The sequence below is a fragment of the Scyliorhinus torazame genome, chromosome 4 (assembly GCF_047496885.1).
Source record: "Scyliorhinus torazame isolate Kashiwa2021f chromosome 4, sScyTor2.1, whole genome shotgun sequence".
NCBI lineage: Eukaryota > Metazoa > Chordata > Chondrichthyes > Carcharhiniformes > Scyliorhinidae > Scyliorhinus > Scyliorhinus torazame.
In genome coordinates this window covers 225,381,018-225,394,449 of record NC_092710.1, presented here as the reverse complement: position 1 = coordinate 225,394,449, position 13,432 = coordinate 225,381,018, and the positions used below count along the sequence as shown (strand labels likewise).

The 13,432-nt window shown below is 45.7% G+C and overlaps 1 protein-coding gene and 1 pseudogene across 2 annotated transcripts in view; one reads left to right on the top strand and one right to left on the bottom strand.

The window, feature by feature from the left end:
- Nucleotides 1–9,958, bottom strand: part of LOC140410791 (BSD domain-containing protein 1-like) — a 32,710-nt pseudogene extending 22,752 nt beyond the window's left edge.
- A 95-nt stretch (nucleotides 9,959–10,053) lies between these two features.
- The window catches only part of tube1 (tubulin, epsilon 1), a 42,289-nt gene continuing 38,910 nt past the window's right edge, over nucleotides 10,054–13,432 (top strand). For both annotated transcript variants that reach the window (XM_072499414.1, XM_072499413.1), the window contains exons 1-2: nucleotides 10,054–10,178; nucleotides 13,115–13,188. In XM_072499414.1, coding sequence (XP_072355515.1) covers nucleotides 10,154–10,178; nucleotides 13,115–13,188 — 99 coding nt within the window. In that variant the 5' untranslated portion in view covers nucleotides 10,054–10,153. The remainder of the gene's footprint in view (nucleotides 10,179–13,114; nucleotides 13,189–13,432) is intronic.

Genomic DNA, 13,432 nt, shown 5'->3' with positions numbered 1-13,432 from the left:
GAAACAACTTCGGTTGAAGAGAAAGAACTCCCCCTAGTGACAGGGAGAGACGTTGAAGTCTTGGAACAACCAGGGGAAATACCTAGAGTGCCCCCTGGTGACATTCAGAGACAGTTACCGATTAGGAAGATGAGAAACCCCGATCCAGGGACGGCGGCTGCAAACCCCACAATAGACGTTTACTTCCCATGGACACCCAGTGAGATGATGGCTATTATGACTACAATCCCAGATAGAAAAAAATCTCCTGCTGCCTTTGTGGATTCATTGAGAACTACTATCTCAATTTATCAAGCTGATTCAAGGGACCTCTGGGCCCTAGTTCAGCAGATTTTAACCCCAGCAGAGTACCGCACTTGTCTTAACCACCTGAATTATGCTAGTCATGCCGCACTCCAGCAGGCCTATGCGTTAGACGACGATAGAAGGACACAGATCTTAAATGCATTGAATAGCACATTTCAAAGGCCCATAAATCTTTCTGTTATCTTAGACCTAAAACCTAAGAAGAATGAAGACCCAGAGGAATTTCTGGGGCGTTTTAATGAAATCTACCGGGGGCAGTCAGGCGATTTGTTGTATCAAAATGGTCAGAATTCCCCTCAATACTGTGCTATGTTAATGCATTGCCTACCACCTTCTGTGGTTACTGCTGTGAAATGTAATAACATGAATTGGACGGAGAACGACCCTTCCCAGATGGCAAGGGCAGTCAGATTTTACTGGAAGGAGGGTGTAGGCCCAGAAGGAGGCTCAGTTACAAAGGTTAAGACTGAGTATGTAATGAAAAAGGATGATCTACGACCCCAACAAGCGGCAGAAATGGTAGTTTACCAGCAGGAGCCCCAATATAGTGACTTTGGGTGGGTGGATCAGCGAAGAGGAGGATACCAAACCCACCCAAAGGGACCCTCACCCCCTTTTTTATGGCCCACCGAACGAATCAACAGCTCTACAACCGCAGCCCCCTCTGAGGGGCCATTGGTCTACTGGAAGAAGAGGACGGGGCAGCCATGTCTTCTGTGCAATCAGCACTTAAATTACCATTATCCGACCACACGCAGCAATTGTCAGGGTTCCAAGGACAGGTGTGTGAGTATCCTATTTCTGAACCTGTGACAGTCACTTACGAGAATAAGTCTGCAGAGCATCAGGTTGTAGTGACTACTGGATTGGACTGTAATTTGTTGGCCCGAGATTTACTGTGTATCTTCCAGCTACAGCTAGAATGCGGAGATGAGGGGGTAACGGTTACATCATGGAGGATGAGACAACAGTGCTATATTTCTATCACCCCCCAGTGGTGGACGTTAGACATTGAACAGCCACTATCACTGCATCACGTTACCCTGGCCTATGACAGAACTGGACGAAACAGGGAGTTGGAGGACAAATACTGGCCATTACTTGAGACCGAATGGCCAGTCAAGGTTACAGCCACAGTCACGGGAAAAGAAGGTACAGCCGATTTTGTTACAATATCACCACATTTATGGCCACAGTCAGCTTCGGTAAGCCCTCATATTACACGTCAGGTCCATGACCGGTACCATGCCAGGGATATGGGGCGAATGGTCAGCATCTTACCGCAGCTCGTCAGAATAGGTATGAGATATACCTTTTGAACAATCCACGTCTGACATTTAAATACTGTACCACTATCAATCCAGCCTGTTTTCTTAGTGGTCCCCCTATCCATGAAGACGCACCTGGCCACGACTGGTTAGCCTTGATTCAGGAAACTACCACAATAAGGGGCGATTTGAGTGACATTTCGTCAGAACAACCTGACATGATTATGTGTGGTCAAATATCCCACCGGGGTTTAGTTAATGACCTACTGCAGGCCCTCCTTCTGCCAGCGCAGATTTCCGTTATTAAATGCGCTGCCCACACGAATGGTACAACCCCAGTTGACGTTGGTAATGAACGAGCAGATCGTGCAGCGCGCACAGCCGCGCAAATTCAGCAAGTGATGGTGCCTAAAATGTTAAGTCAGACTAAACGATCTACTATGAATGTGTCTGCTTCTGACAAGCCAATGCCAACCATCCAAGATGCCATAAGGTTACAGGAGGATGCTCCTGAGAGTGATAAACAAATGTGGAAACGGTTAGGTTGTACATATGATTCTGTTTCCTCTTTATGGACCACGCCTGCACATCAGACTTGTATGTCTGATGTGCTGGCTTTATGGGTCATCGAATGTGTACACTTTGCAACTCATTGTGGGGCTCGGGGGACTAGTGATTTGTTGCTGGACACTTGGTGGCACCCTAAAATGCAGGGGTTGGCCCAAAGTATCAGTAATCGGTGTTTGATTTGTCAGCAATATAACACCGGAAAAGGTATCCCTTGTGGGAAGGGGCAAACCCCGTTGCCCAGTGGTCCCTTTGAGACGCTCCAAATGGATTACATTGAGTTGGAAAGGTGTCAATGTTATAAATATGTTTTGGTCATTGTGGATGTGTTCAGCAGATGGGTTGAGGCGTATCCGACTATCTATAGTAAAGCTGCTACTGTGGTTAAAGTCTTGATGAGGGAAATCATTCCCCGGTACGGTATACCAGCTCAGTTAAGTTCTGATAATGGGCCTCATTTTATTGGACAAATTAACAAGGAGTTCTGCTCCCAGTTGGGCATACGCCAGCAGTTACACTGTGCTTACAGACCGCAGGCGGCCGGGTTGGTTGAAAGACACAATCAGACCCTCAAAACTAAATTGGCTAAATTAAGAGCAGACACGGGACTGACATGGCTTAAGTTGCTCCCCGTTGCCCTCTTCCAGCTGCGGGTTACACCTGCGGGACCGGTCCGGCTTTCTCCCGCCGAGATTCTTTATGGCAGGCCTCTTAGAACTCCTTGGAGCCTGCAGGTTCCCAGACGGGTTCAGTTTCATCAGATGACTGAGGAAATGACCACCTATGTTCTGGCCCTTACGCAAGTGCTCAAGGAACTCCATGGCCAGGTCCGCGCGGCTCACCAGCCATTGCCCCCAGTACCTAGCTCACTTTCAGTCCAGCCCGGTAGTTATGTCATGGTCAAAAAATTGGACTAGGAAGGGGTCGGAGCCGCGATGGGACGGGCCCTTCCAAGTTCTCCTTGCCACCCCCACAGCAGTTAAAGTGGAGGGGCGAAGTGCTTGGGTGCACCTACATCACTGTACATTGAGTCCATCTCCACTACTGTAAAAGGTCGGATACTAACCTGCCTCCCTTCTCCAGTGCTATTTTACAGGTGTGGAGCATGATGGAGTGGCTACGCATCGTCTGTCTGATATTTGGCCTCACTTCGCTTGGCGTGTTATTGGCGATGGACATGGAAAAGGGGAATATTATGTATCTGTGTAGCCCCAACCAATCTACAAGGATACATCACCTGTGCACAGGTGATGTTCTTCACTGCCCCCATATACGAGGACATGGTATCGACTCATGGAAGGTCATCAAAGTTAAGGAGAATGCGGGAGTCATGAAGCAGCTGCACCGGTCCCGGCGATGGGAAGGGAACATTATATGGACATTGCCTTGTTTTTGGAATACATGTAAATTCGATTTTGGATGTGTTAAGAGTGGTGCAAGAAAGGTAATATCAGGCTGTCAGAAGAGCGTAGGAAGAGGCTATGAGGAAGTGAAAGGGACTAGAGAGAGGATGGGGCGTATGAGAAGGGAAGTACAGCTAGAACGTAGGTTACCGGGAGATACACTTAAGTTAGTTAAAGGCCAAACTGAGGAAAACACGGGTAGTAAACCTTGGGAGCCCTCGGGGCAATAACTAAGGAGTTGTCTCAGCTACGGTTGTTTGCAATGCAGAACCGGTATGCTCTTGACTATCTTCTGGCCCGTGAGGGTGGGGTATGCGCCATAGTACAGGGCAAGTGTATTATGGGTGTTCAAGACTTGACCGCTAACATCACTAAATTTATGGATCGCATACGGGATCACTTGGACGGGATGCAGGATCCTGGCTCTTGGGGTAACTGGGGATTTGGGGGATGGAAGGACTGGTTGATAAATATGGCCATGTATCTAGTGGTAGCTATCGGCTGCATCTTTGTGGGCCTGGCCATCCTTAAATGTGTGATGGGTAGAATGCGGGGTGCACTGGATCAGATCACCACCCCAATCACCGGCCAAAAAAATTTAACTGTTAAAATCCATGAGGGTGAAGCAGATGAAGGGGGGCTAAGACAGGAATTGGAAATGCAGCGACGAATCTTTTTAGATGAGGAACCGTAGCTATAGATTGGATAGTTCGGTTATCATGGAATGATAAAAGGAGGGAATGACGAATGTGATATAAAATAGTTACTTTAGAGATACTAGTTAATGTAATGTAGAAATAAGCCACTTTGATTTTTGCAGTTAGGGACAAAGGAATTTGGGACCGCATGGAAAAAGCAGGAAGAGGTGTGTCTATAAGAGTGAGGATGCATTGATAGGGGCCAGAGAAAGGGATTGGAAGTGAGCCAATCAGAATGGATTAAACAGGTCAGGAGGGACCTAGGCTGACCTATGTCCGTCGAGTATGTGAAACTTGATACCATTTGAACTGATTTTGCAGAGATTCCTTTGTCTGTTAGTTCAGTCGTTTTCTGGAGTGTAAGAGGCAGGACGTCCTGTTACATTCTGTAAGATGATAAAGCTTGCAAGCTAAATAAATAACTTCTGTTTACGTGCGAATCCGTCTCAACTTTTATTGAGGCCAGACTGACAGAGAAAGAAAATAGGAGATCAACACCTGAACATGCTTATACTCTCTTACAAAAAAAGGTCAATTTATTAACAGATGTGCATTCAGGAACTTGATATATGGTGTAAGTTATAAAAGGGTATAAACTCACATTTAGTTTCTCTTAGAATGCTAAAGCTGTGGCTGCAATGTTAGTCACAGTATCATGTTGGATAACCTCAATGAATTCAGCCAGATCATGCGTCAAAAACTCCACAGCTTTCGCAGACTGGAAATTAAAATGATTGATAAAAAGGATACAGCCTTAATTCTATTACACACAAATGTGAAATCATTGCAGGATTGGGTTTAAACAGTAGACATTGGAATGCAGTGAACAAGATGGCAATGCTATCAAAAAGCCAAAATTTATGCAAGTTTTCTCATTCCTATAATAACATTAGAGCTATGATTTTCTTTTAGAGAAATCAATATGGGTGTCTCTAGTGTCTACATTAGTCTAGGGACACATAAAATTCTACATTTGCAATGGATGCGACACAGTTTTTATTTGAAAGGACACATGAGAAAACATAGGACATACATAAATACACAATGTAAATACATAGGCCGGCGTGTAGTAGAGAAAATGTGAGAAGAGTTCAGTTCAATCCATGAGGGTCATTCAAGAGTCTGGTAGCAGCAGGGAAGAAGCTATATTTGAGTCTGTTAGTGCGTGTTCTCAGACTTTTGTATGTCCTGCCGATGGAAGAGGTTGGAAGAGAGAATAGCCCGGGTGGGAGGGGTCACTTTCCCAAGGCAGCAGGAAGTGCATACAGAGTCAAAGGAGTCATCAACAGTGGTATCAAGCGGCACTTACTCAGCAATAACCTGCTCATGGATGCTCAGTTTGGGTTCCGCCAGGATCACTCAGCTCCTGGCCTCATTACAGCCTTGGTTCACATATGGACAAAAGAGCTGAATGCTAGAGGTGAGGCAAGAGTGACTGCCCTTGACATCAAGGCAGCATTTGACTGAGTGTGGCATCAAGAGCCCTAACTAAACTGGAGTCAATGGGAATCAGGGGGAAACTCTCCGCTGGTTGGAGTCATACCTGGCATATGGTTGTGGTGGTTGGAGGTCAATCATCTCACCTCCAGGATATCACTGCAGGATTTCCTCAGGGTCGTGTCCGAGGCCCAACCATCTTCAGCTGCTTCATCAATGACCTCCCTTCCATCATAAGGTCAGAAGTGGTGATTTTGCAGATGACTGCACAATGTTCAGCACCATTCACCTCTCCTCAGACAATGAAGCAGTCCATGTCCAAATGCAGCAAGACCTGGACAATATCCAGGCTTGGGCTGACAAGTGGCAAGTTTCATTCGTGCCACACAAGTGCCAGGCAATGACCATCTCCTACTAGAGAGGATCTAACCATCGCCCCATCACATTCAATGGCATTACCATCGCTCAATCCCCCACAATCACTGGGGTTACAATTTATCAGAAACAGAACTGGACTAGCCATATTAATATTGTGGCTACCAGGGCAGGTCAAAGGCTAGGAATCCTACGGTGAGTAACTCAACCCCTGACCACCGCAAAGCCTGTCCACCATCTACAAGTCAGGTGTGTAATGGAATACTCACCACTTGCCTGGTTGAGTGTAGCTCCAACAACACTCAAGAAGCTTAACACAGGACGAAGCAACCCGCTTGATTGCTTCCCGTTCCACAAATATTCAAACCCTCCAGCACCGACGAACAGTGGCAGCCATGTGTACAATCTACAAGATGTACTGCAGTAACTCACCAAGGTTCCTCAGACAGCACCTTCCAAAACCACAAACCATTCAGAAGGACAAGAGCAGCAGATACCTTGGAACCCCACCAACTGAAGGTTCTCCTCCAAGTCACTCAACACTTGACTTGGAAATATATCCCCATTCCTTCATTGTCACTGAGGCAACATCCCTCACAGCACAGTGGTTATGCCTACACATCAAGGATTGCAGCAGTTCAAGAAGGCAGCTCATCACCACCTTCGGATGGGCAACTAGGGGTGGGCAATAAATGCTGGCCTAACCAGCGGCGCCCACATCCCGTAAAATGAATAATTTTTTTAAAGTACAGGGCAGCCTTAGGCCGGATCCCCAGCACTGGCATGGTGCCACCTGGGCAGCCTGGCACTGCCAGGGCAGCATCCAGGTGGAATCAGGGGTGCCAGGGTACCACCCTGCCCAGTGTTCAACCTCCCAGGGCCCCCCAATCACCTGGGAGACCTCCCAAGTGATGGTATGCCTGGGCAACGCTGGTGGAAACCAGTGCTAAATGTCTCCGAGGTGAGGCCGTTCGGCCTGGGTAGATCTGCGTGCGGCCTCGCCAGGTCCCGAGTTGGACACAGAAAGGCCGATAGATCACATAAATAATCGTTATATGGATCATTGTGATTAACCATTTACAGTAGTTATCACGTATTACACAAAAGGACAAAGGACCATGCTATGAATATGTAACTTTGAGACTGTAGTGATCAACTTTGCAACAGGACAAACGATGAACAAAGAGGCTGTCAGACTCCATAATGGACTAATAGCTGGTCAGACAAGAATGTTTCAAAGACAATGGATCTTGATTGAATCACCCTGGCTGAACAGGAATAACCTGTTTATTTCTATTAATAAGTTTTAAGTCTTGATAGGGCCATATGACTCAGGCCAGGTGTGTGTGTATCATGACTCAGTTCTAGCAGAACCTGGATTAATGAAGGAACCATGGAACGCATCATCAGTGACAACCTGGGAACAGCAAGGAGCAACCATAACAAGAGATGCTCTGAGCTCGGTGCTCAGAAAAGATGACATCCATATTGAGTGATCGTAACCCGACCAGCCTTCTTCACGAGCGTAGGTAATACCTAGAGCTCATCTATGAGTCTGAATAATATTTTGTGTGATTGATCTTGAAGATGAATACCCAAATACAATAGGGTTACAATTGACAGTGAGTATTTTCTTGTATCTTCCCAACCTAATCGAGAAGGGGTTTCCCCGGACAATAGAAATGGTCGTATAACAATGCTTGTCTAAATCGAATGAGTGGATTAGAGCAGTGTTCTTCAAAGTCGGGGGCGCTATCCGCGGGTGGGTCGCGGGCAGGTGTCGGGAGTATCGCGGAACCGTTGTCCGCATTTTTTATTCAATTCATTTAATTTTTTTACAAGTTCGGGGGGGGGGGGGGTTTATTCATTTTTTTCATTTATTTAAAAAACATTTTTTTTTTACAAGTTCGGGGGGGGTATTATTTAATGAAATTTAACAGGAAAAAAATTCAGAACTTTGGACAGATGGAGACTCCATACTTTCCGACACCAGAAGGCTTCACCTTCATCCAACAGGTTCCATTGGAGGAGCGTGTACAAGGGCCAAAGGGACCCAAAACCATTTCCTCCATTTTTGTCAGCAGCAAACAAGGTAAGAGAAAATGGTGGGTCGGCCGGCGTGGGTCGCGAAGGTCGGCCGGCGTGGGTCGCGAAGGTCAGCCGAGATGGTCCTGAAGGTTAGCCGTTTGGTAAAAATGGGTCCCCGGAAAAAAAGTTGAAGAACACTGGACTAGAGTCAGGGGAAGGAGAGAACATGCCTTTTTTTCCCCAGCAGTAGATGCCATATTCAGGTAGGTTTTTATATGTCTAGTCTTTGAATAAGTGTGGGTTACTGAATGTATGTGAGCAGAGGAGTGGGTGAATGAGTGATTGGGTTGATGGGAATGGTGGTTAAGGTCGATGGTCAGGGACCCAAATAAAATAGGGTTACAATTGACAGTGAGCATTTTCTTATATCTTCCCAACCTGAACGAGAAGGTGTTTTTCAGACAAGAGAAATGGTCGTATAACAATGCTTGTCTAAATCAAATGAGTGGACTAGAACAAAGAAAACAAAGAACAAAGAAAAGTGCAGCACAGGAACAGGCCCTTCGGCGCTTCAAGCCCGTGCCGACCAACTAAACTACAATCTTCTACACTTCCTGGGTCCGTATCCCTCTATTCCCATCCTATTCATGTATTTGTCAAGATGCCCCTTAAATGTCACTATCGTCCCTGCTTCCACCACCTCCTCCGGCTGCGAGTTCCAGGCACCCACTACCCTCTGGGAAAAAAACTTGCCTTGTACATCTACTCTAAACCTAGGATAAATGTGGGTTTCCCGGATGAATAAGTGAGCAGATAAGTGGGTGAATAAGTGAGCAGATAAGTGGGTGAATGAGTGATTGGGTTGGTGGGAGAGGTGTTTAATGTTGATGGTCAGGTGGTCACAGGCGATAGTCAGATGGCGTAGAAGGGGGGGTGGTAAAGTGGTGAGAAATCTTTGGGTGGTTGGATCTTCTGGTATTTGGGGGAAGGGTGTCAACTCTGGAGGTGGGGGTAGAGGTGAGTTTGGTGATGGAGTTATCCAGGTTTTAAACTGTCTTTCCTGGGTCAGCATCCAGCTAAGTCGCGGTATCTAGCCCAAGCACCGCTCCAAGTTCAGAGTCGGAGACATTTGCGGACTGTCCCGGGCAATTCCTACATCTGTCTATCAGCCGGGACTTGCACAGGGAGCCAACCGTACGTTGCCCCTTTCTGGAGACAGGAGGCTTTGAGCTGATATTTCTCATTGTGGGTCTACATGGGCTATAACGGCACACACTAGTGAAATGTGTTAGAATCCTGAACAAAACCATTAGCAAATTTAATTTGTTAAAAATCCTAAAGTAAGCTCACGAATCCCGGTACTATTCTATTCGACTACGTATGAAATCTGAATTTTGTTTAAAAGCGCCATACCTTGGTTTTCATCGTTGAGATGTTCTGTTGGATCCAATCTCCCCACCACCTGCCAACGGAATCAGGAGAATTGAATACAATCTATTTGTTTTAACAAATTGCTGCCGCCTCGCGTTACCTTCAGTTTATCAACTGTTTGCAACAACAGCCACTTACTTACCTCCTATCCGCCATTCGGTTGGTAGGAGCGACTTTACAACCATGAGAATCTTGGACCAAAACAAAGGTTGCGGTCAAAAACTCCCCGCCACCTGGGAGAAGACAATCAAAAAAACCATAGACATGCCATCATTGCCACCGAAGCAATAAACCACAATGGGAAAGGGAGCGAAGACTCGGCATCACTTTAATAGGGGCACGAATTATTCAGTGACAATGTATTGCAGTTGGAATAAAAGTGCAGGAAGGCGTGATGAGTGAGGCTGCAAACACACGGGCTGCTCATGCCCCGGGCTCGCACTCGCCGCGGTGGCGGCGGCGACGTCACACACCCCGGCCACGCCCCCACGGGCATCCTGTCGTCCTGGAAACGTGACGTCAGACGCAGGCGACGTCTCCTCGGAAAAAGGGCGCGTGAACTCGCCATCCCGGCGGCGAATAGGCCCCGCCCCCTCCGCGCGGGGAACCATAACAACCACACAGAAGAAGCCCTTCGAAGATGACCCAGTCTGTATTAGTGCAAGGTAAAGGCAGTGGCGTTCAATCACTCATTCACTGTCGGCCTTGGAGGTGTGCGGGTAGCTCGGCGGTCCGTATTGTCCGTAAGACCAGTGCCCGACATCTCCGCCAGTGGCCCCTTTCCTGGGGCACCAACAAAAACGGGACCGGTTGCCCCGGCGACTGAAGCATTGGCCGTTGATAGGGGCCAGTGGGGAGGGTGAAGCAGTTGGTGTTCTTCCTCAATACTCCTAAACTGATTGCAACGTCGGCACTCCGCCTCATGCACCGTTTGAAGGCAGGCGGAAATGTGAAGTTGCAGTTGGTAATTCTGCTCTCCACCCCCACCATGGGCTGTTCTGTTTTTTAGAAATAATACAGGCGATTTGGGAGGATTCGCCGGCTGGGCCAACATTTATTGCCCTTCCCCAAGTTCCCCCAGACCAGAATCGATTAGGGATCATTGAACTGAGCAGAACCTTCTTCACTCATGCCATTGCTGTTTGCACCATTTCGGGATGTGAGGGTACAATGTGTGAGGGAGTGTAACTTGTGCACGCCAAAAACACGTGGACCTTGCAAATCTGCTCTGCGTGACCAATAAGTCAAGGCGAATGGTGGGCGGCATGTTAGCACTGTTGCTTCACAGCGGCAGGGTTCCAGGTTCGATTCCCTGCTTGGGTCACTGTGCGGTGTCTGCACGTTCTCCCTATGTCTGCGTGGGTTTCCTCTGAGTGCTTTGATTTCCTCCCAAAAGTCCCAAAAGACGTGCTGTTAGGTGAATTGGACATTCTGGATTCCCCCTCTGTGTACCGGAACAGGCGCCGGAGTGTGGCAACTTGGGGATTTTCACAGTAACTTCATTGCAGTGTTAATGTAAGCCTACTTGTGACAATATTAAAGATTATTATATTATGTGGTTGACTAATGTCAACCATTGCTCTCGCTACATAAACCAAAAAGTTACACTTCATTTGGGTGAGGTGCAACTGGGCTTTTCGATTTAAAAATTTTTAACGATTAAAAGTAAAATAAATACTACTATGCTAACTTCATCATTATTGCTGTAAAACCCCGTTGATGATAAATTGCTGTGAAGCAACTGTGCTACCGTGCCGCCCAGACTGCTGAGAGAAAAAGTGCACTGATGGACATTATGAAAAAATTAATGAATACTGTTAAGATAGATTGGAAATAGTCTAATATGGTACCCATATTCAAAAATATCAGGAAAAAACAAGCTTGACAGCTATTTTAATTACATGTGTTATGGGCCAGGGTTTAGAGAACCCCAAAGTGTATCATGGAGTTCACTTGACCCACAACGTTTGATAGATTGTGGTATGGGGAGCACACGGCCCACTCTACAGGTGTGGTACAGCAGAAATGGAAAAGTATTTTTTAAAGCAAAACAATGTTTATTTTATGAACTCAAGTTAACCTTTTTAAAACATACAGTGAACATCTTAGCAACCATTAATTCAAATACAACACTAAGTAATCCTTTAAGCTTTCCTTTTAACATCCATAAGACTTAAAACACCTTTTACCAGAAGCAAATCAGGTTAAATTCACTACTGTTATCAGTTTTAAATCACCAGGATCGATTTACAGTCTTTAGATTACAGAGAGACACTCTAATACACCTGGCTGTGGCCTTCTGACTGTGACTGCAGCTATCCAGCTCTGAAAACGAAACTAAAACACACCCCGCAACAAACAGCCTGAAACGAAAGTAAAAAGCTGACAGACAGCCCAGCTCCACCCACACTCTAACATCACTGATAAACACCCATTTCTTAAAGGTACATTTCTTAAGCACCCATTTCTTAAAGGTACTCTCACGTGACATATGTAAAATAACAAAATCAATTGAGAGGCGTCATCTTGAGGATGAACTATTCAGCAGGCATCATGGATTTAAAAGGAGAAGATTCTGTCAGTTTGAATTCCTTGAAGTGACGATCCAAGTCAACTGAAAAACTCTACAACATTGTTCACTTAAACTTTCAAGTGGCAGCTAATAAAGTTTTGCATGGAAATTTACTATTAAGCTCAAAGCTTTGGGGATGCAGGCAGAATATTGTGTCTAGATAAGAAATTAGAAGGTTAGCAAACAACAGTGTGTTTGTGTCCAAGTGTGGGGGAGAAGTCCTGAGTAGCGTGTCCCAAGGTTCAGTATGAGGATCATTGCTGCTGACTTGATTCCAGAAATTCACTTAAGCTAATGGAAACAGCATGTGCTCATTGCAAGGTCACCTAGGTAGGAAGTAGGGGGGCTTGAAAAAGAGGCAGGCAGTTGGAATACACCTCAGTTTTACAAGATCATGCAGTTGCCTTCTATTAACCATTCATTTTGTTTCAGCGGGATTTCTTCTTTCTGGAATAAATGGCTGACCTCTGCACGATATGCATTAGGCATGATCTGCAAAGTAATCAGTGTAGCCTGAAGTGTATTGCTGTTTTTATTTGTTATGTTTTGGTGGACAACACTGGTGTGTGACCAATGACGCAGTCCGAGTAGATTTTGGCTTAATTCACAAATTCTAAAACTGTTCCTGGTTTGGATCATGTCTTGTCAAATGCCATTGTGCATATCCAGTGAAGCTACAAGCTTTACCACCAGACAACTGTATGTCGCATCAGACACAGTTGCAGGCACATGCTCACAGTACTTGCACTTGCATAGGTCTTGAAGTTGAAGAACTTGAGCATTACAACTTTGGTCAACTTCATGCTACAACTAATGTAATAAAGACATAAAATTCACTAAAGGTAATACATGTTAATTGAAGATGAGTCTAAGGAACCAGTTGATCTTTTCTCTTTCCTTCTCTCCCCCTCCATCCATCCTTCAGAGTATGTTCCAAAGGCAAAAATTGCGATGGGAATCAAAAAAAGCTCTTTATTAGTGTTTCATGATTTTGCAAATGGTAATCTTATGTTTTCACTCTTTTTTTAGTTGGCCAGTGTGGCAATCAAGTTGGCTGCAGATTTTGGGACTTGGTCTTACGGGAACATGCAAATGTGAATAAGGTAAATAAGCAGGAATGCTTATAAATACTAAATTTTAGAAATAGAAATAAACTTCACTTGAGTGAGGTATCAGAGGTTATCTGGAACCCAGGGAACCGTACCCCAGTGTAACCTGGCAACGTTCATAGAGGAGGGTGAAAATATGAGCAAACTACTGTTTATGCAAAGTACTGAAAGCTTTGAAGTGCTGGCATGATTTGATAGTTTTAAGTTAGTAAAATTAAATACTGACTTGTCCCACTCT